We start from the raw sequence: 23,469 nt of genomic DNA, 5'->3' as shown, positions 1-23,469 counted from the left end.
CTTTCAAAAAGTTTAATGCATGATAAATAATAAAACAATTACATTTTAAACAGCATTGCAAACCATACCCTTTAACAAATGTGTTCAATAGGCCATCAGGTCTTAGCATAGGCAAGTTGTGGGCTCCAAGAACTAGAAGTTGAAGCTGGTACTCAGGATGTGCTTTTTCTTCCATCCCTGAAAGAGGGCAGAAACCAGCAGAGAGTCATCACAGTGTTTAGGGTAAAATGTCTAGGTGCTATCAGCTGCCATTACTGTGAGCAAGGAGATTATGAAAAGAAGACCAAAATGCTACAATGTCTTACAGACTAACACAGCTCTCCAAACCCCCAATCTGCCATGCTAGAGGGAGGTTTGGAGTGGAAGTGTCCTTTCATATAGCCCCACCACTGGCAAGAGAGTTTTGTTGGTGAGGAACACTCCAATGTGCCCTCCCAAATGGCAGACAGTGGAGATTCCAGAAACAGAGTGCTGCAGGAGTGGGGAGAGAAAGGGACGGGCTGGGCGGGCACAGGATGTGCTGGATCTTGAGTGGGCCCTGCTGCTGTCAGGAACAGTCCTGATCTGGGTCTCTTTGCTGTACCAGCCAGGAGCTGACATAGCATTTTTCCTGACCCCACCCACCTTCCAGTGCCAGCAGTGAAACAGTGATGGCTAGGCTACTCCATTGAGACCTACTACTGCTAGTCAAGGGTTTGGATTGCTCCCTAAATAGTTTAGTGCGGGGGCAGCACTCAGAATCACCCACTTTAGGCAGTTGCCTTATTCTGTCTGATAGTAGGGCAAGTCCTGTGCCAGAGATGAATTAAGACTAATGACTTCCATCATAATCCATAGAATCATCAACACTGCTAGAAGCCACATCACAAATGGTGAATGCTATGCAAGAGCTATTTGGCAGTCTAAATCCCTAGTGTGATAAAAACCTAAGACACAGGGACAGTGGGCTGAGTTATATGTGTTGTTGCTGTGTCCCATGACAGTCATTTTGTGTTTTGCCACACACCCCACAGCAACCATTTTGTGACTGGTGCCCACAGACTTTCCTTAAAATTCCAAATGTGTCCATTGGCCCAAAAGGTTGGCGATCCCTAAACAAGTGAATGTCACTTTTGAGGACTTTACATAAACTGACACAGAGTTTTAATAGCAAAGTTAATACATACGGTGCTTTGTATTTTCTTTCCCATGCTCACCATATTGGAACTTGTTACGTAGGGAAGGTGAAACCAGCTTTGCACGCACCAGAAGTTCTCCACTGTACTGGAGTAGATTATCTCCAGGCTTTTCGGGCTATACAGAAGTTGAGAGAAGAATACACACAAACATAGTTGACAGCTTGTGATTGTCCTGTGCCTTTCCTCTCTTCTCATAATTAATTCATATAATCAGTTGTGACATTATTCTCAAATGATAAAACAGGTCAAGCCTGAAAGTCTACCTGCAATAATTACAGTTATTAGACACTAACAGGAATAACTGATCTCATATTTCAATGATCCCATACTATAAAACTGAATAAGCAGCTAAACTTTCATCTAGGGCAAGACCATGGATCCATAATTTTCTTTTTGTTAAAAATATAGTGACAGGTTAGGAGGTGACTCGAGGTGACTCAGCTATCAGGATGACTGTCTAAAGACTTAATCAATTTCTTTGATGACACTATCCATCTCATTATAGTGGACAAAGTAAGTTTGCATCAGAATGTTGGGATTTAAAAGCATACACTGTATATTCATATACAAACATACTTCTCTCTCTCTCTCTCTCTCTCTCTCTCTCTCTCTCTCTCTCTCTGTGTGTGTGTGTGTGTGTGTGTGTGTTTTTGCTGGAAAATATGTAGCTCTAATACAAAGCTGGAGTCACCTTTGCTTTGAGTTGATACCAGTTGAATGACTGAGTTGAACTGTCTTCAAAATCCCAAGATTCAAATGGGATCACCACTTCTCCAAGGAATACTCGATGTCTAAAAGTTCCAGCATGCCATACAGATATTTGCAGTTGTCGAGTTTCCAGCTGCGAGTATTCAATCTTGTACTGTAAGCATCAAAAGTACCACAGTGCAATGCATAAGACTAACATGTTTTTATGAAGTTGCAGCATTAAAATCTGCCAGATTAATGAAGGAATTCCCTCTGCTGTATAGCTATTAAAGATAAATGAGTGCTGTACTCCAGTAAGATCAACCCATTGTGGTCTACTCACCTGGTGAGTCAGTTAATATTTTAAAAGAAATCTGCCCATGTACTTAATCAGCATCAAAGCATGCAAATATCTTCTGAAAGTTCAGAAATCAAGTACACTTCCCTCCCTCTATGATATAAGGATGAGTATCCTGAAACACTGCACTGATGCATCACAGCAACAGCTAGTGGGACTGACTTTTCATAATGCCTTTTAATGTAACAGTTGGATTTTTTTTTAAGTTAGCAAGTTCAAACAGCAATGTTTGAGACATTCATTGTGAAAAGAGGAAGCTGGCACAATAGATTTTAATTCCTTTCAACTTCATAAATATTCCATCCAAATCATGATTCACTTCCTTTAACCTTTGAAAGAAGAGACATTTGCTCAGGCTCTTAAAAGCAAATAGTTGTCCTTTGAACAATACACAACCTTATTTTGGTTAGGATTTTTTCAAGTGCAGTCTATATAGCTTTGGCCACATCATAATTCAGAAGACAGGCAGCTATTTTAATAGAGCTATTTAAAGGCCAGGCTGATTCTGATATATTGGAAATATATCAGTATACTGATGATACCCAAGCTCAATCAATCCAAGTTATGCAACGAATCTGTGCAAGTGCTGTGCTGGTATCTGGAGGTACTAATGGGCTGGATGAAGGCCAATAAACTGAAGGTGAATCCCAACAAGATGGAGGCACTCTTAGTGGGAAATTGGGGAATAAACCTGTCAGGATGTGGTTAAACTCCTTCTGGAGAAGCAGGTCCATAACTTGGGGGTACTTCTTGATCCAGCTTTGTCACTTGAGACCCAAGTGGCTTCCATGGCTAGTAGTGCCTATTGCCGACTCTGGCCAATTCACCAGCAGCACCCCTTCCTGGGTCAAGATAGCTTAGCCACACAGTGGCCCATGTTCTAGTGACTGCTAGGATAGACTTCTGCAATGTGTTCTACATGGTGCAATCTCTGGAGATGGTCCAGAGGCTGCAGTTAGTGCAGAATGCTGCCACTAGGCTACTCTGTGGTATGAACACCCAAAATCATATTACACCTGTCCTTCAGAAGTTGTGCTGGTTACCTATTCACTACTGGGTTCAATTCAAGTTACTAACGATAGCATATATTGACTTAGGTCCCAAACACTTAAAGGATAGCCTCCTCCTATATACACCTATTTGGCCAGATATAGGGAAGGCCCTTCTCATGGCCCCATTGATGGGCACAGCCCCATGTATAGAGCTATAGGATAGGATCTTCTCCATGGCAATGCCTCAGTAATGGAACTTCTTTTGGAGATATGATTCACAATCTCTTCACAAAGGCATTCAGGTGAGGACTGTGGGCCAAATGTTTATTTTAACCTACTGCTGAACTGTTTAAATGCTTTAACTGGGTGACTGCTATCAATTTTATATGTGGTTTCATCTTTTAGTTAAGCACCATTGATATCTCCTTCGCAGGAAGCTCTGCTTCTAAATCCACTAAAAGCAGGAGTTTAGCTGTGCACAAGAGCGAGGGTGAGAGTGGGGAACGTAGAAATCTGGATTATAAATGTTGCTTAGTGTACCTTTAATGTTTCTTGGAAGGTTGGATCCAATGTGTTCTTTTTCACAGAGGTCTTCCGTTTACTCTGAGAAGATTTATCTGGCAGCAAGCGAGTCTTAATGTACCTTGCAATCAGAGATGGAAACAGCAGTTAAGAGCCGAAGAAAGAGAGGGAGAGGAAATGAAACCACGTGCTTCCTACTACTTAATCTTTGTAGCATTTACTGATATATGTTTTCCTTGCAGCATTCTAGGCCTTTCTACATTATCAGTTTATTGTTAGCTGCACACATCAATATATATTCCCTCAAGCTAGCTGTTCCATAAATATTACATTTTCTGAGCCTTCAAAATGTAGTCTTTTGCACCTGAGGAAGAATAGAAGATTACCCCCAGCTACCACTGAGGGAATTCTTGTGCATCCATGATGATTTGTGCCTATGATGCAATTGGAGCAGTTATATGCAAACCCCCTTTTAATACTGCTTATGCTGCCAAATGTTTTGGGGCAGACATACTGCTTGATTTCCAGTCTTGTACACCCCATAGTTTCCTGCTGAAATCCTGTAACTTTTCATACCACAAAATAACCCAAAGTGGTTGTTATTTTGTCCTGCTTTCATTGAGTTACAGTGTAAGAGGGCTCCTCTAAATGGCAATAATGAACACCCAGGATCACACTCAGTCAGTACAGCAGGAGACTCTTAATCTCAGGGTTGTGGGTTCAACCCCAACATTGGGCAAAAGATTCCTGCATTGCAAGGGGTTGAACTAGATGACCCTTGTGGTCCCTTCCAACTCTACAATTCTGTGATTCTAACTAATAAAGCAGAATGAAGTGTGGAAAGTCCAGTATAAAGTCACCACTAATGCACATCTTTTTGCATCAGTGCCATGTTGCAGAATATATTCACACACCAGAAGCCACTGATCTGGAGGAGCTCTGAGTCGTTTCTTTTTTTTAAGTGTGCAGGTGCAGAATTCCCCACTATTACTCAACCCAGCACTACCATACAAACCTGCCCCCTCCCTTACAGATTTGTTTAAAAAAAAAAAAAAAAAAAGATTTCCCCCTCAGCAATGCAAAGTCAATTTCTGAATCTGTTGTTATTTTATTTAACTTCCTTTTGTTCCTGTTTCTCCTATTCAGGGCCATCCACACTTGCATTATGATCATCTTGATGGCCTGTAGGTTTGTATGAAGACCAAGTCCATTTGGAAGGGCTCGTTTGATCACCTGGCAATGGAACAGATTCAGCACCAAACCCTGGGAAAGTGTTAGGGCAGTTTTGAAATTCCAGAATGCTTTCCCCATTCTGCTCAAAGGATGACTTAACATGAAGCTCAAGTGCTACTCATTACACACATGCTTCTTAAAAAGCGAAACATCTTGCTTTAATCCTAGCTTTAGCATAGTCAAAAAGGGCTCTTGAGGTTCAACATGACTACAACCCTGCAATTAAAGTCAGAATCTTAAGCACTTATTCCAGAGTAAATTCCATGGAACTCAGTGGAACTTATGCCCAAGTAAAAACGTCTGTGGCTGGGCTTTCAAGCTCTCTGGGCTTAAACAATCCTCACAAAGATACTTCCAGGGAAGTCCAGGCTAGACTCTACTTGATAAAAATCCATTTCCCTGGAAGTAATTTCTACAGTTTCACTTCTTAAAATCATTACAACAGCCTGTAGCCCCCTGATGGTCAGTAAGAGTTTGCAGTGAAATAAACTTCTGCAACTATATCCAAGCATACCTAGAAGTGACTAAAATATCTGCATTGATCTGTAACCTCTCTGGTTTCTGAACAGCATGGGAAATAGTTGTTTTCCCCTTCTGCTTGATGAATGTATGTATGTATGTAAACTATGAGGGACGTGGGTGGCGCTGTGGTCTAAACCACAGAGCCTAGGGCTTGCCGATCAGAAGGTTGGCAGTTCGAATCACCGTGACGGGGTGAGCTCCTGTTGCTCAGTCCCAGCTCCTGCCCACCTAGCAATTCGAAAGCGCATCAAAGTGCAAGTAGACAAATAGGTACCGCTCTGGCGGGAAGGTAAACGGCGTTTCCATGCGCTGCTCTGGTTTGCCAGAAGCAGCTTAGTCATGCTAGCCACATGACCCGGAAGCTGTACGCCGGCTCCCTCGGCCAATAAAGTGAGATGGGGTCCCTTTTATGTAAACTATATAAATAATCTACCTATTTTCTTTTAATTGACAGAGGGCCATAACACAGCAACAAAAGTCTATACCAAACAATTTCCCCAGTCTGGTTCCATTGTCCAATGCAATTTTTAAGTGTGAACATCCAACATAAATATTCTTGGTTGAAGCATGATCCACTTTGCCTCTTGTCCTTCATACAGGCTTTAGTTATCAGTCATCCCACCTCATCTTTTTGGTAGCCATTTATATGAAAACTGAAAACCACTCCAAAGAAGGAGGGAGGGATGTTTGCAGGAGTCAAAGCTTCAAGCCCCAATTTTACTTGTATCAGAATTTCATGCCACAGGCTTTGGAAAGATAAGCCTAGACAAACTTACGGATTGCATTTTTTCTTTTTCTCCTCTCCATAAGCCAAGTTCTTGCAGGCTCTGATATATACCTCTAAAATGCCAGATTTGAAGAGATATCTGATGGCAACTTCTATCTCACCGCTGACATCAGCTTGCTCAAAGTTGCCAGCCTCAGTGCAAGTGCTGTTAATGCTGAATAAACTACCCTGTAATGAAGAAAATGAATTAATACAATGAAAAAAAACATAATTGCTTGCTCTATAGGGTTAACAGTGGTGCATGATAATGTAAGAGCCTTGAAATATTACAACCATCTTCATTTCTTTAATAACAACAACTATTATTATTGTTATTGTTATTATATTTGTACTCCACCCATCTGCCATCTTTATCATAAGATTCCTTGTGTTTCTGGAATTCCCCAAAGATAAGCAATATGTTGTCCAATATAGAACATCACTGCATTTCTCTGTGAATTTTCCACTGTTAGATTACAAGCAGTGAATTGCTAAGCTTCTACAATCTAACACAGTGACAAAAAAACTGAGTTAAGGAAGAAGTGTGTGTGTGTGTGTGAGAGAGAGAGAGAGAGAGATCTATAACTTTCTTAAATTATTTTTCTATAATTTCCCCCCTTAACTGAGTTTTCTGGTCACAGAGTTTTTGGTTAAGAGTTACTTTTCCCTTAAGCTGTTTGCATATTTCCTTCCGTAGTGAACATAGGATGAAAACAGGATCACTACTTACACTTAGTTTTCCTGAAGAAAATAGGTCACTTATGGCACTGGATGGAATTAGCTCTTCACTGGATTTCCTTTTGGCAGCAACTCCACTGACACCTTGATCTCCACTTATGAGCCGTTGAAGACTTGGGGCATCATTTACCTGTAGAGAGATGTACTAATGGGTTTCTATTACTTTCCTCAATTAACTGTTCTCTGAAAATAGCTGCCCACTCCAGCAAATTGCAGCAGGTACAAGACATGCACTCATGCAGTGTATTCTCCCATTTCAAAGGATTTCCCCATGCACTTCAATGGAGGAACACAGATTTGCAAGGATATTCATTTACAACCATGGTTACCCCATTAAAGTTCATAGGGCAACTTGAAGTTCACATGGACACTTCTTCTGATTTACATTCACTAGTCTTGGGGGGATCGGTGGGAAGGGAAATAAAACAAGTAATTCCTAATTATAAATCATTATAAATCATTATTATAAATCATCACAATCAAGAAAGGAGAAACTATGTGTATTTTATTCCATTCAAAGAATCTTCTGTGTTTTCCGGGAGCAGAATTAGCACAGTTTACTTTCAAGTGCAGAAAGCTAAGCCCCGTGTGTATATTTGCTTGTAAACAGGCCTTTAAAATATACTGAATGTATATCCAACTGAATACCCTGGATGAAATATCAATGGCAGTGTCAGACAGGCTTCTCCTCTCCTTCTTTGGATCCATTGCTTGCCCATAATCTGTTGTTAGCAACCCTTTCTCGGCTGTCATATCATTCTGGGACTTTGATATTTCTAGAATTAATAAAAGGAGAATTAAAAAAATAAAAAACCCATCAAACATACTCAGTTTGTTTATGAAGTTCATCTATGGTCTTGTACACTACTTTGTACTATGCAAAAGATAATATTAGATTCATAACTGAAAGCATGGCTGATATTTATGATACAATGAACACACAAAATTGAGGTGTGAAGGATGGGTCAGGTTTTCAAGACCTGATATAAACCTACTAATAAAGAAATCAAAGTATTGCCATAAACTGGGAATGTACAATACCCATATTTCCCCTAGGATTAGTCCCATATAGGTGAATAACATTATTTCATTGTATGTAATACTGTCCTTGTCACAAAGAATATCAGAGACTACATGTCATTTTGATACCGGAAGACAGGGCCTTGAGCGCTTTTAAGTCCACAAAAGAAAGGAAATTCTGAGTCATGTCTGACTTATGAAACCATTCCATCATTACCCTTTATAACAATCAATATTTGTTTACCCATTGCTTGCAGTAAATGGCCCATGAGACACACAAACAGTTAAATCAAATCTGATCATCTCAGATCATGTCTGTTTAGTTATTATTCACTGTCTGTGCCCATAAGGTGGGTTGAAGCTGAGGGGCAGCTGCTGGTGGAGCAGCATATAAAAGCTTCTGTTTAGAGCCTCTCCACAAAAACACAAGGTCAGATATTGTTTGATGCTCTGTTGACATTTCCAACATGGGTGATACTGGAAAAGAGCTTAAACATACTGAAGTACAAAATGCAGAATTGATTACAGAACTGAACCAATGAGTGTAAGAGCAGAAAGTGTATTATGTCCAACAATCTGTTTTCTACAGCAAGCTCCTGTATTTGTTATAACAATGAATAAAAATGTCAAATGCAGGGAGGGGAAGTCTTGTTCCAGACATGCTCTTAGGCTGTGTATGCGCAATACCTTTCAAGCACATTCAAGGCACATTTCCCCCCCCTCAAAGAATTTTGGACACTGTAGTTTGTTAAAGGTTGCTGGGAATTGTAATTCTGTGAGTCTACAGTGTCCAGAATTCTTTGAGAAGAAAAATGGGCTTTGAATGTGCTAAGATACAGGATATATGCAGTCTTAGAGAGGCATATATGCAATCTTAATTTACAGGACAGCATTGGAATTTACGTTTGAAGAAACTGGCTGGAACACATCACATTAGGTCACCTCAGCTTTGAACACAACACAGCTAGAAGTTAGTCCCATTTCAGTGGAACACAGTCCTTCCAAGAAAGGGGTTCTCTGTTACTGACAACTTTGATGCACAACAAGTCTGGAGTACTGAAAACAGGAATAATGCTAACTGTCATTACACTGCAGTAGTACCTACTGTAAGTTTTCAAGTTACACATAGGGTAGTTATACATATGGGTCACATTCAGTGTTTTTCTAAAAAAAATGTTTAGGGATACTCTCATTTTCCTACTCATATTGAAATACTGCCCCTCAATGAGGCCAAACCTAGATTCACAAAATGTTTAGGGGTATGCATACCCCCGTGTCCCCCCAGAAAAAAGCACTGGTCACATTACATAGTGGTTTTCAAGCTGTGTTCCACAGAGCCTGGGGTTCCCCAGAAGTTTATCTTGGATTACTTGACCAATAAATAAAAAAGAAACCCCAAAACCCCACACCAAGAAAAACAACTTGTTCTCCATTATAAATTTTTCATTATCATGTGAGAGATGCAGCAACAGAAAGGGTTGGCTGAGTTCTAGCTGGTCCTCTTGGTTTATGCAAACGTGTGTGTGTTGTACAGTACCTGCACACCTATTCCTGGATATGCACAAGTTCATTTATTTATTTTTTCTGAAAATGAAGTGGGACAAAGCTTTCCAGGTACAAAAGGCAAGGTAAGGTAAAGGTAAACTGTTAAGTCCAGTCAAATTTGACTATGGGGTGTGGCACTCATCTCCGCTTTCATGCCGAGGGAGCCAGTGTTTGTCTGCAGACAGCTTTTCCAGGTCATGTGGCCAACATGACTAAACCGCTTCTGACACAATGGGACACCATGACAGAAACCAGAGTGCACGGAAACACTGTTTACCTTCCTGACACAGCGGTACCTATTTATCTACTTGCGCTGGTATGCTTTCAAACTGTTAAAACTAAGCCAAAACCGTGGAGGCCTTGGTATTCAATCTAACAATAACTAGGCACAACTAAGGCCCAGTTCTCACATCGTGATTGAATGCTCCTCCAGTGGGTGGGTGGGTACACATACATACATAGAAAAATGTCATTTCAGGACCAAAAGAACTCTGCTGGATCAAATCACAGGCCCATCTAATGTAGTATCCTGCTGGCCACAAGCCTCTTGTAAGTTCACATGCATGGTTTAAGAATCTGAAATTCCATGCAGCCATCATGTTACTAGCCAGGAAGAAATCTAGGAAAGAACCCATTTCCCCAGTATTTAGCTTTCTGCATACATTTTTTTTGGGGGGGGGGAAGGTTCAATTATGGAGAGGAATTCAATCATGTCAGCCTCCAACTTGCAACATTATGTCGTACACTTAAGGTACAGGCTTACCACTTCACTAGCTCTACTAGTGAAGTTGAAATCAACTGAGTATTTGGGTCAGATGTGCAATCTATTCTTGAGGACTGAACTCAAGTAAATCACTTTTGCCAGCTTGCAGCAGAAGCTGGCTATATACAGTAGCAATTGAATGGTGTCCATGCTGTCACCAAATAATGTTCCCTGGAACAGTTTTCAACTTTTGAAAACCTCATTGTTATTTTCACTAAAATTAAGATGCTGAATGAATACTTCAGAGCATAAGTAAACAAGCTGCACCTTAAGCAATTAAAAAATAGCCCGCATGTTCCAAACACAATGTGGGAGGACCACAATGTAAGACTAAAAAGTAGTACTGGAATCAGAAGCAAGTGTGCCTGTTATTTTCAAAATTTTGACACGAGGAGCTGCTTCCCTTCGTGGACCCTGGAGAAAAAACCACCAACTCCTCTACTTAGAAGAGGTTGAATTCTCCCCTCTGCTTTCCATTAAATGGCCTGACCCATCCTCTCAAGCTGAAACATTCTGCTGCTTGCTTTAGAATAGCAAAGTCCTTAAGAACACTTACTTTTTATATGTGATGTAAATGTCAGAAACAGATTTTCCATAGACCTGTGGAAACTTTTAGTCTGGTCAAGTTCCTGCAATACAGGGTGAAAATAAAAAGATAAAAGTGGTAAAAGAAGGAGTTGTGTTTTCAAGGCTTCTCGAGTCACATGCTCTTAGAAACCTACAAAAAAAAGTGCATGTGTGCAAACAGAGCTATCATATCCGTAGCCAAGCAATTAAGGGAAATGTTTTGGCATGACTTGAGCTGTATGTGTTTGCAAAAAGGACACACAGGTCAATTCAATCCTTTTCTATCTACCACAGCACAAATATGCTGTAATGATGTTACAAATAAAAGCAAGTAGCTTATCAAATGGAACATATTTAGGTGAAGAGCTGCAGCTCTGTGGTAGATCATCTGCTTTGCACACAGAAGGTCCAAGATTCAGTCGCCAGCACCTCCAGGTAGGGCTGGGAATGTTCCCTGTCTGAAACCCTAAAGAGTCACTGTCAGTCAGTGCAGACAATACTGAGCTAGATGGACTCAGTATAAAGCAGCTTCCTATGTTCTTGCATCTGGATTTTGATAATAACATGTGTAATTCATTTTTGCATTTATACAGAAATATCTGTTTTGGGCTTGTGGATCAAGGTACACACATATTCCACATTGCCTAGCAAACATAGTTGGAGCCTTAGAAGTGAACACCCATGAAACTTCTTAGGAATTTGGGGGAGTAATCCCATGACAAACATTGGTTGCAAAAGCCAGGGACAAAACTACATGTGACATGAATCATGTAGCTCTGCCCTTTAAGGCCACAGTGTTTTTGGCTTTTTGACATATAGCCAGCGCAGGCAGGCTTTGTTTCAACTGAACCTTTTTTTTAACAATGCAAATTGCAGATGTGGAGGGCTCTATCCAGATTAGGCCTGCAGCAGAAGGATGTCACACCCAGTGACCCCACAATGCCTTGTAAAAAAAAGACCACCACCACACATTTCCTTGCACTTAAGGAAAGAGCTACATGATCCATGTCATATGTAGTTTGGCCCCAACTTTTGGTGGTGCACCAGGGTGAGGCAGGGTTTCCCATACTTGGGTCTTCAGCTGTTGTTGGACTACAAGTCCCATCATCCCTAGCTAGTTGCTCGGGTATGATGGGAATTGTAGTCCAAAAACAGTTGGAGACCCAAGTATGGGAAACCCTGCAGAGATTATTTGACACTGATTGGACTTCTACTCTGATTGCTGGGGCAGTAATTTATTGATATATTTACTTATTTGTACATATAGCCTGCCCTTCACTGAATGGTCCCATGGCAAATTACCTAAGATACCACATTTTAAAACAATATACAACTTTCGTTAAAATCAGTAAGTTAAAGGACCACAAAAATTGACAAAATCCCCTGAATGGCAAAAACAACAATATAGCAGGAGGGGGAAAACAATGCACCCACCCAAATGCCTGAGTAAAGAAGTGTATCTTTACCAGTTGCCGAAAGGTATGCAATCTGGTGCAAGACGCATCCTGGTGGCTTATAAAGAAACAAAAGTAATCTGTATTGCAATCCTGTACATGCCCATTAAAAAACAAGTCCCACTGAATTCAATGGTGTTTACGTCCAAGTGAGACAATATAGGATTGCAGCCTTTCAGTCAGTCTTCTGCTCCTTGCCACTGGTGTACAATAGGACCAAGTCAACCTTCTTCAATCATCCCTATTTCAAAAACATTCATATTTATCTAGAAAACTAACAAATGAGTTCAGTGGCGCTTACTGCTAGGTAAGTGCATTTAGGACTGCACTCTGAAAAACATAAAATGCACTCAAAGGCACAAGTCTGTCAGGAAAACAAAAATTAAAAGAAAATGTGCTAAAAGGGAATAATTGTGCTAAAAGATGTGGTGCTACATTGAACTGAAAGATAGAAGTATACATTACCACTGTATTATGTTCACTTGTGGATTCAGCAAATGGAGGGGGAGTTGGAGGAACCACTGATATGTTACTGAGAATTTAAGGAGAACAGAATTTTACCATAAAGATGTAAGTTCATTTCTGACATACTGTATTCGCTATATCTCCTATACTCCATTTTAAAACCCATCAACCACCATTTCAAAGAGATCAATCACCCCAAAAAATCAATAAAAATATAATAGCATAAAATAATCACAAAAATCAATCAAAGCAGAACAGCACTAGACATTAGAGACCAACAATGTTATATTTAATGTAAAGGGTAAATAAGTTTATTTTAGGGAACAGAGATGGCTGCAAAATTAATCAATTGTTTACGTGTATAAAACAGAAAGCAGATTATGTTAGAAGTAATTGGATGCTTTATAGTAGGTAACAGTAGTATTTCTTTAACAATGTTTAAACAATACTTATTGGCATTTAAATTTATACTTATATGGTTTATGGTTTATATTTAATAATGCTGGAATATATTTATTTATAAATTAGGTGGAATATGAAAGGACAGTAACTCGAATTTGTAAGCACACTATTTTTTATCATTCCCTTTATTGTGTTGATCATTTAATATAATAATAAAAACCATGGTAATAAATAATTGTAGAGATTAAATATGAAAGGAAAATAACCAGGGGAATGGCAGACATTCCTAGAAAATGAATTTCATATCGGAGGTGACAAAACTTGTCATACCACAAATCCCTCTCAGTTTAACCTCCAAAACAGATAAGAAGAAGAGTTTGGATTTGATATCCCGCTTTATCACTACCCTAAAGAGTCTCAAAGCAGCTAACATTCTCCTTTCCCTTCCTCCCCCACAACAAACACTCTGTGAAGTGAGTGGGGCTGAGAGACTTCAGAGAAGTGTGACTGGCCCAAGGTCACCCAGCAGCTGCATGCGGAGGAGCGGAGACGCGAACCCGGTTCCCCAGATTACGAGTCCACCACTCTTAACCACTACACCACACTGGCTCTCAGTGTCTAAGATCCGTTAGATAATCTGCTGCATCTATTGACTGTGAAATGAAGTATACCATCACAGTATTGGATGCAGGTTCTGTATATTTTGACATTGGAAAGAATTCTTTAGGCTAAGTTATGGAAAAATACCCCAAAACTGAGCAAAGCAAATTTTATTAGGAAGTTGTGGGAACAACTAACATTCTGAGGTTAACAACATTGAAAAATAAGGAAAAATACCATGAAATATTATACAGATAGAATCCAATGTCTTGTTACTTTACAAGAAAATCAAGGATATTGGGAAGTCAGATAAATTATATGTTGCTGTAGAAAATGTTGATATTGTACAAGAGTGTACTAAAATGTAAGTAAGAATTTTATTTTACTATATAAGAAAAAAAAATAGTGCAAATAAACATTTAAGCCACTTTATTCTTCTGTTATTCTGTTATTACTAATTGTAATACTGATTACTCTTTTGATTATTTTGTATTATATTGAATAATAAAAAACGTTTTGCTTTATATTGTATCATGAAATCTTTTTAAAATAGTGGGAAAGGGAATCTACCAAATATTTCTTCAGGAGAACTAAGGCAGATCCTGTGATATTTACCATCAACTAAGGGCCGAGTTAAGCATTTTGCTGAGAAGTGACTTTTCAGCCTTAATGCTTAACTTAAACATTCAATAAGCATTCCCTCTACAACATATTTGCTGCTTGTCTGTCACATTCCTGAAAGTCTTGGTATTTACTTTTAACCTTTACTCTTTCAGCAGAGCAAGGCATTGAGCAAGATTTTACTGAAAATTAACAAACCACTTAATCTGTCTCAGGGTTAAGGGCCACCATACTAATGTGTGAGGTCACAGCTAGCGGTCTAGCAGCGTAGGTAGGGGTGAGAATCCCTGCTCCACCATACTGTGAGCACTGCAGTTCCCCATGTGATCACCCCAAGAAGCCATACTACAGTGCCACATAGCGGTATCTGGCTGTACTGCAATATTGAGGGAGGCAGAGCTTTGGATGGGCATGGCTGTAATTTTGTCACAAGCCTACTAGGATCAAAGGAAAGCTGGCATAATTCCATGCTGGTTTCCCCCAGGATTTAGGGAGCGAGATCAGAGTTGTTGAGTTGGGGTTTTTTTGGTCAATCACTGGAGATCAACAAGGATCGACCAGGGACGGCCCGCGATCGACTGGTAGATCGTTATCAACTGGCTGGACAGGCCTGCTATATTAGATACAGGATTGACTACACCACTGTAGCTAAAGTGAGCCCATATAACAGGCTTGCCTGTCCCACTGAACAAAACTCTCACTCTGAGACCCCTGAAAGAAATCATAGAAAGCGATGAGAATGTAATCAGGACATTTTGCTGTCCCAAACCACTGATGTGTGATCCAATAGATGCCTCCCATAATCTTTGCAGTGTTGCACACAAGTTTTGAATTGTCAGCGACTGCTCATGATCTGGGCCTTCCGTCACATATCTTCTGAGATGCTGCAAGAGATCCTTTGCTACCTATCGAAAAACTGACTGCTGCTTCACTAGCATCTCAATAAATATCACAGCCTCCATGACAGTACTTGGCTTGCTTGTACAGTGGGACTTTGATGAACATACACCCAAATGGAGCACAAGCTGACTGGTCTGAAGGGTGCAACTACATGCTAAGAAAAACATGGGGGCTACCACCAAAAATGGCAGCCCTGCGCTAAGGTCCCTCCCCTTCCTCCATAACATCTAGTGCAACTTGCCTTATATGACCTAACAGAATCAAGTGATTCTGCCGCATAATTGCCTACTAATGAGAGTGGCAGGGAAACATACCAAGTAATGACAACAAGGCATGGGATAAGTTGTACGAGACATTACAGGCAGCAGGTAGGTAACTTGACATGGGAATAAAATAAAATAAAAAATTCCTTCCAGTAGCACTTTAGAGACCAACTCATTTTTGGTGACAGCCTTGCTTTTATTCTATTATTACTTTTATACCCCACTTTTCTTCCAAGAAGACATTCATGGTCCTTCCACTCCCCATTTTATCTTCACAACAACCCTGTGAGGTAGGCTAGGTTGAGAGACTGTGACTGCCCTAAGGTCACACAGTGAGATTCATGGCTGAATGGGAATTTGAACCTTGGTTTACCAGGTCCTAATCCAATACAATAACCACTACAATACTCGGGCCCTACTAGGTTTTGTTCTATGCTAACTTGTTTTAAAAGCACAGCAAAAACACCAAAATAAGTTTCAGATTTCTGCTTGTTCTATTGCAAGCTTTTAAAATTAAACCTTGGCATCTGCAGGTAGCTTCAGGGGGCAGATTATTTTGTACTGCACAATACACTCCTTGTACTGCATCCACCTCTAGGACAAGCTCACCTTCTTGTCCTTACCTTAGTAGTGCTTGATAAGAGTCCAAGAGCTTTGCCCCAGCAGTTTCATATCTACCTGTGAAGCAAGAGGGGGGGAAAACCCATCAAGGTCATTTGCTAGCAATAAAATTCTATTCACAAACCAGTTCTTTGTCACAATTTGCTGTCATTTATTGTTGTCAATATACTTCAATTTCGCCAACCCTTAAAAGTGCTCAAAAGATTCTGTGACCATTTAGAAAAATGTAGTTTTACATTTAGTTATTGGTATTGATTCAAGCAATGTACAATAACAGATGGTAGAAACTTAAATTACAGCTGAAAAGTTCAGTAATACAAGCAGCACAACAATATTTTTAAAATTTAATTGATTCATTGAATTTACATTCCACCCTTCCTCCCAAAGGAGCCCAGGGTGGCAAACACGCCTGCAATTTTAAAAAAGGATTCTAAAACAGGGAAATCATTCTAAAATAGTTGCAATTAAAATCATTATTTCATTCAACGATCTCCGGGTTGCCAAAAACAGTATTCTTCACCTGCAAAATGCCTGAGTAAACAAGAATGTTTTCAAATTCCTCCTGAAAGCTAACACTGACAGAAAAAGATGCACCTCACTAGGAAGGGTATCCCACAAACAGGGAAACACCTCTGAAAACGCCCTGTCATTACACAATTTCATTTGTGTGCAGGAACGTAACTCCTACATAAGGGGGGGGGGGAGGGACACATAGGGCTGTTGAAATAAACAGGCTTAGATTTGTTGATTTTAATGGGTCTACTCAGAGTATGACTTCATTGGCTATCACCCAAACTGTATAACTAAGTACCAACTATGTAAATCATAGTATTAATAAGAATAATCTTTCTGCTTATAAAACGGTGGACATTCAACTAAGAGCAAGCAATCCTTCTGTCATCAATCACATGTAACAAATGATGAATTGCACAGACCTCTCTCTCTCTATATATATATATATAAAAGCACAGGGCATTAATCTCAGTATGCTTTTACAGCTACTTACAAAGATAATAATTCTGCAATAGATCAATTATTAACACTGTATAAAGTAACTCTCTGGCACAATCAACAAAATTGTTGATAAAAAATATTTTCTCACAATGACTGCCTGATTTTTCAGACCGAGTTATGCCAGCAAATAGGGAAGTGGTTGCATATTTTACAAGAACCCTGTTGCAAGCATGCCGCTGCTCTTAATTCACTATCTTATGTCTAAAGGCCACTTCCTGCCCTTCCTCATGTGCCAGCATAGGTTGGAGGCCATTAAAGAAATGAAATGAGAAACAAGCAGACTGTGCACATGTTCTTACGGGTTGTACCCAATGCTGATCTGTTCCACTTGTGCAAATGAACTTCCCACTCCTCTCCTCTGTAGCCCCCACTAATTCAAAATCTGTTCCATATAATTGAGAGACCCTCCAAAGCAGATTGAGGGGTTGCATGCTTTGTATGCAGAAGATCCCACATCCAATTCAGTCAACAACAACGTCTAACGGACTGACAGCACTAGTTTCTGAAGTTCCCTGTTGAAATATTGTTCCACTTATGTCATAAGTTTGTGTTGTCTTTGAAGGAATTACCATGGATTGATTGGTCACAGAGGCAATTAACAGAGAATAACAGCTATAATTTTGGTTCATCACTGTTAATTTATTCCTGCTCCAAGAGAGTCACAAAATGGGAACATTTATTCCCTTGGCTGTAATCCTGCACCCAAACAAGCCAGTTTGAATTCCACTGACTTCTATTGATTTATGCAACCCAAGCATGTGCAGGACTGCAGATTTTAACTGGATCAGCTTCAGCATGCTTTCAAATTATAGTTACCAGCCAAGCACTCAGACTGTCTTTCACCAATAGAAATAAATTCCAGTAAAATGATCTCATATTTTCTTTTCTATACATTTCTGTCTCATTCTCTAGTCTAGGGCAAAGAAAGCAAAATCTCTGTGCAAAACTATTGGTGAGGCTGTTTTACTGTTTCATTTGAATTCTACAAAATGTTGACATATGGGCATATGAACTTTCTGTTGTAAGTCCATTACAAATAATTTTTAAAATGGCACTAATAATATATACAATAATTGAACACTTCAGGACTCATTAATACAACAAAAAGCCAAGAGGGAGTAGTATCTGAATCTGTAATTTAACACAGCATCGGTATCAGTTCAAAAGAAACAGTTATTCTTATTAAGAGTTTACAGCCAAGGTAGAGTGCATTGTACTTAGTTAAAATTATTTTTATATTAAATTTGTATAATGCCCTTCATCCATAGAGCCCAAGGCAGTTCACAACACAAAAATACAAGATAAAAAACACAAACAAAATACATAATAAATAACCCCTTCACTCCCACATCTAAAAGGGTATCACATGCTAATCAGCCTAAGGCCTGGTTGAAAAGGAACATTAATGCCTGGCACCTAAAGGCCCCTAAATACTTCTACATTGTAGCCAAAGGTAACTGTTATGTGCTCATATATTTATTTACTTACTTACTTATTTACTTACTATTACTTATTTCAGATTATACATATCTTGCTAAGAGAACAAAATGTGAAATAAAAATAACAGACCATCAATTTATCTTGCATTTAATAGTGTAGCTTCCTGCTACTTTTTAAAAGCATTACCTTCAGCTGGAAATTTCTTTGATCGCTGCTCAAAGAACCACTCGCCTGCTTTCACTTTAAGTTCCCTGCAAAACAAATATTTGAACCTTTTACTGAAGCATTTTCAAAATCACCTGTAAGCTCATCACAAAAACTCCATCATTACAGCATTGGAACCTCAACTGTTACATAACCCAGAAGGACATTTCCAGATTATGCACAAGAATAGAAAACCCATAGAATTTGGTACTGGGCATAGAATTCAACTTTCTGAAAATCTTAGCTTTCATTTTCATTTCATTTTTTTAATTAAGTGAAAAAGACCTATGTAGTTCTAGACTTCAAATATACACTACATTACAGGAAAACAACTCCCATCCTACTGAAGGTGCATGCAAAGGAGTCCTATGGCTCTGACTACCAAGTGTTGTGTGTTAATTCCACAATAATATTTCCAGTGTGCCCGCTGTGTGAACCTCCTTAGACACTGCCTTGTCGCATGGAGAGGGGAGGTGAGCCCAAAATTTGATGCCCCCCTACCTAGTTCTTCCACTACCTTCCCAAGCCTGGATAAGTAAGGTGCTGCGGCCAGGCTTTGGGAAGGCTATAAGGCTCTGGCAGAGTTCTAGAGCCCTCCCACCTCCTTCCCAAAGCTGGGGAAGCGCTAACTAAGCTTTGGGAAGGTGGAGAGACCCTGACAGAGCCCTCAGGTCTCCTTCCCAAAGCCCAGCACTTTGCTTACCCAGCTTTGGGAAGGTGGTGGGAGGGCTGCTGTGGTGTGTGTGTGTGTGTGTGTGTGTGTGAGAAATGTTGCCAAGGGCCTCCAAAAAAGCCCTTGAGGGCTGCATGTGGTCCTCTGGCCGGGCATTGGACCACACTGTCCTACTCCCCACCAAAGTATATGCTGCCTCTGTCTCCTTCTTCCTTGATAGCAGAGGGCTGCTATGAAACTCCTACAGACCTGATCCTCATGACCAATGCAACTAAGGCATAAACACCCACAATGCAAATATTACTGAGCAATTTCTCTAGAATTTCTCACTCATGAGCGTAGCAGACAGTGCATTTCCACAGGTAGCGATTCAAAGTGATGCGACATCTGGAGCATACTTGGTGACTGCACCCATTGCACACTGCACCTCTGTTGATTAGCACTCCAAGAGGTTTCTGACAGCGGGCACAAGACTTATATTCCAGGTTTGCGTTTTTTGTCCCTTTCCATCGAAGTTCCTGCAGCTGCAGCTTCAGTTTCCTGTTCTCAGCCAGAAAAAAAATAAATAAATATGCACATATTTTATCAAGTAGGAGTGAAAAAAATGAACAATTATTCACACTTATTCTCTAAGTAGCTGCATGAATTCACTTTCATTAATAATATGCTGTAATTTGAATAGCCAATGTAAACCAAAAACAAAAGGTTAACCTGTAATTTCACCTTCCACCACATTTAAACAATATAATACCATGCTGAAATAACTGGCTGACCTATGGAGATGAGTGAGTGCGACTTCCTTCTGTGTTGCTTTCCTAGATAACCACCTTAATTTTAAAAAGGGGGTTGGAGGAATTTACTAGTGAACCTTCCTACCATACTGAAACATCATAATTGCTTTCCAAATCTTGCTTAGAGCCCTTGGCAGGAACTTGGAAAAACTCTAGCAGGTCAATGCTATGTGCTTGCTGTGAAAGATACATCTGGATTAGACTGGAATATAGGCTCACATATAGGGAACTGCATGCATGAGGAGCATGCACAATAATCACCCATCTGAAAACACCCTTAGTGCAAGGAGTAGGGAATGTACAAAACTACTGTAATAACAGTCATGACAAAGCCATTCAATAAATTTCTTCCTGCAAAATATTTAATCTAAAATTTAATCACTAGAATGGTCTAACAAAGAATCTGAGAAAAGGACTTTAGCAAAGAATAGATGAAAAGAAGAAAATAAAACAGGGAGATGCAATGGCACGCTGTATTCCAAAATGGCCACATACCTTATTCGTTCTTCGTCCACCTTCCTCAACATCTGATCACGGTTCAGGACATCTAAAACAACTTGTCGTTCCAATCCCTTTAGTACATTGAGGTCAAGTTCCTGAGTCATTTTCTCTTCTGATTCTTAGAAGGTTTTTGTTTGTTTGTTTGTCTGATTGTTTTGTTTTTTAAAGAATTTTAATCTTCTTCAGCACCCCCACCAAGGAAAGTTGGAGCTTAAAGCTAGGGGCAGGGTTCAGCAACCAAAAGATCTATGAGTCACTTTAACTGCTTGCATACATCTTTCATCAGAGATACGTTTGAACTGTGTCATAAGATGGAAGGGAGAGGAAAAGAACCCTTTTCCATATACGCCATAATTTTCAGTCTCATCACCTGCTGAAGGCACTTTCTTTGCTGGATGAAGGCAGTTTATCGTCTTGTATAAATAAAATGACTTCAGGCTCCCAATTTGCTGCTGGTAGTTTCTAAACTGATAAAAACGAGAGAGGTTTGGCTTAGATCCACCATTCTGCAAAGAAAATTGGGGTATGATTCAAGCTGATAGGCAGCAGCAGGTGTAAGGGGGAGAAACTCCACCTCCATTGCTTTAAATTCACAAATTTCCTATTAGGAAATTAGGATTGCATTTCTTAGGAATGCAGAAAAAAGAACAACCTACTTCTCCTTTCTTATTCTGCAGTAGATCACTATCTTCTACTTTTCCTGGAAAACAAAAGCTACATCCTGTCAGAATATCGTTTCATAGTATGCTTGGGCCACAGTTGAGCTATGAAATATGATTCATCATCTTTCAAACAGCCTCATTACAATAAGCACCATTGCCCATCAGCATGTTACTTACCCTGGTGTAAAAAGGCTTGTATAAAAGCCATTTTGCTTATGTGGATTGTGCAAAAGATAATGAAAAATGAGAATACCAATAATCCAAATAATAAAAGGTGTCATGAAAAAATTCAGTTGATTGCCTCCTAGTGAACCACAAAGATAAATGTGCCTTAACTGGAATACGATGCCCTCTGACTGCTAGCTGTTGAACCTTTTATCCCATGGAAGTAAAACTAGTATGGTGTGAAGGCGAGATGTTCTAAAGTAAGTATTTACTATCAATCAATTATTTATAGGCTTTAATAGCTAATGGGCCTGCCATCTGAATTGTGCCTAGTTTGTGTCTGTTCAGGCAGATAAAAAGGTCTTGCAAAAAACAGTGTGGTTTATCACTGAGACAACACACATCCCTCACAAATCTAGAAGATGTTTCAGGCATTATGCACCAATGCCAGCTTATGGCTTCACTTTGTGCAGACACAAGATGAACAGGAAAACTCATATGGACATATAGATGACACAATCAAAAACCAGAAGGACTTTAAACAAGAGCCTAAGGCAGTTGTGAATGGATTTTGGAGAGACTGTGCCCCACTCTCACCTGCCCCAAATGAGTGAAAAATAGATTCCAACTAACTGAAAGGCCACTCACCTGATGTTCTGCTATTGTTTAAGGTCTTTGTAGAGAGTCCTTCCTTACAAAGTCAGAGGAGGCACAAGATGTGGGAGGGATCAGGTGCATTGCATCTGACAAAAGCAGATTATGGCCCTGCCTCCATGCAAGTTACGGTAATTTAAACTAGATAGTTCCGTGCCTTGATTGATGCTGGCACTGAGGGTCAAACAAGGCAGATCACTTACTTTCTGCGGTTGGGAGGGGGATATTAGTTTACTCCCAATGTCAAAAAAGCTTATTAAAACATGTTGCAAAATTAAGCAAATATTCTACCATTTGCTGCACCATCAAAAACAATTGGGTTCAGGACCACATGCTTAACCATGGCAACACAACATAAGATGAAAAGTTGGTGAAGGACTAACTCTGATGGAATTGTGTCTCTATCTAATTACACCTAAATGTAAAGTCACTGGAATTATAGTTGCAGTATGATTTTATACAATAAATAAGCTGTTCAAAGGATCAATAAAAAGTTCAGAACGCATTACACACATTGATCCTATGCACAGCTTATTATAAGACGACATACTACAAATCCAAAAACTTAACATTTAGAAAGCAAGGCCTTCATGAAAGATCCCAGTTCATATATCCTTCTCTGAGATGTTTATTGGGCTTGACACAGAAAAATTGCCTATCTTGGACACACCAGAAGATACAGTGTGGAACAATAAACTACTTACTATAGACACATACACATGAACAGGGTTACTCAAAGTACAAGGTTTGGGGTGTGCAGTGTGAGAGAGCTAAATATACAGTACAGAGGAAGGAATCAAAGTTGCACAATACCTTAGTCCATGCTATGCTACCACAAGGAAATCTCCATCTTTTAACGGCAGAAATTCAGAGGCATCTTTTAAATATTTACATAGCTTTGAGAAACAGATACACAGCAATAGTAGAACTTATTTATTTGCATTCACCAGTTTTTGAATGTTAAAGCAATAGAAATGTCTAAAATAATTTGAGATAGGGTGTTTTCCAATTCAATAACCCCTAAAGATCAATGTGTCCTATCTGCTAGGGGAACGAAACACAGCAAATAATCACAAATAAGAGAGGAATGCAAGGCCCTTGCCTTGCAAACATTTAAACATTTTTTATGCCTACCTTTAGCAAACACT

At 39.6% G+C, this 23,469-nt stretch overlaps 1 protein-coding gene across 7 annotated transcripts in view; it reads right to left on the bottom strand.

The window, feature by feature from the left end:
• Nucleotides 1–23,469, bottom strand: part of SYTL3 (synaptotagmin like 3) — a 32,951-nt gene that overhangs the window by 6,000 nt on the left and 3,482 nt on the right. For 3 of the 7 annotated variants that reach the window (XM_081856519.1, XM_081856522.1, XM_081856521.1), the window contains 13 exons: nt 20,835–21,307; nt 19,879–20,088; nt 18,858–18,922; nt 16,220–16,274; nt 12,811–12,877; nt 10,881–10,953; nt 7,645–7,772; nt 6,989–7,126; nt 6,269–6,447; nt 3,756–3,858; nt 1,870–2,040; nt 1,167–1,293; nt 69–177 (listed from right to left, as the gene is read on the bottom strand). In XM_081856519.1, coding sequence (XP_081712645.1) covers nt 69–177; nt 1,167–1,293; nt 1,870–2,040; nt 3,756–3,858; nt 6,269–6,447; nt 6,989–7,126; nt 7,645–7,772; nt 10,881–10,953; nt 12,811–12,877; nt 16,220–16,274; nt 18,858–18,922; nt 19,879–20,088; nt 20,835–20,944 — 1,535 coding nt within the window. In that variant the 5' untranslated portion in view covers nt 20,945–21,307. Of the gene's footprint in view, nt 1–68; nt 178–1,166; nt 1,294–1,869; nt 2,041–3,755; nt 3,859–6,268; nt 6,448–6,988; nt 7,127–7,644; nt 7,773–10,880; nt 10,954–12,810; nt 12,878–16,219; nt 16,275–18,857; nt 18,923–19,878; nt 20,089–20,834; nt 22,359–23,469 lie in introns of those variants that run through there. The other 4 variants (XM_081856520.1, XM_081856524.1, XM_081856523.1 and 1 more) reach the window with 2 other exon arrangements.

This window comes from Podarcis erhardii, assembly GCF_964252035.2.
Source record: "Podarcis erhardii genome assembly, chromosome: 3".
NCBI classification, from domain to species: domain Eukaryota; kingdom Metazoa; phylum Chordata; class Lepidosauria; order Squamata; family Lacertidae; genus Podarcis; species Podarcis erhardii.
Note: the sequence above shows the minus strand (reverse complement) of the source record. Positions and strands in the feature narration are given on the sequence as shown.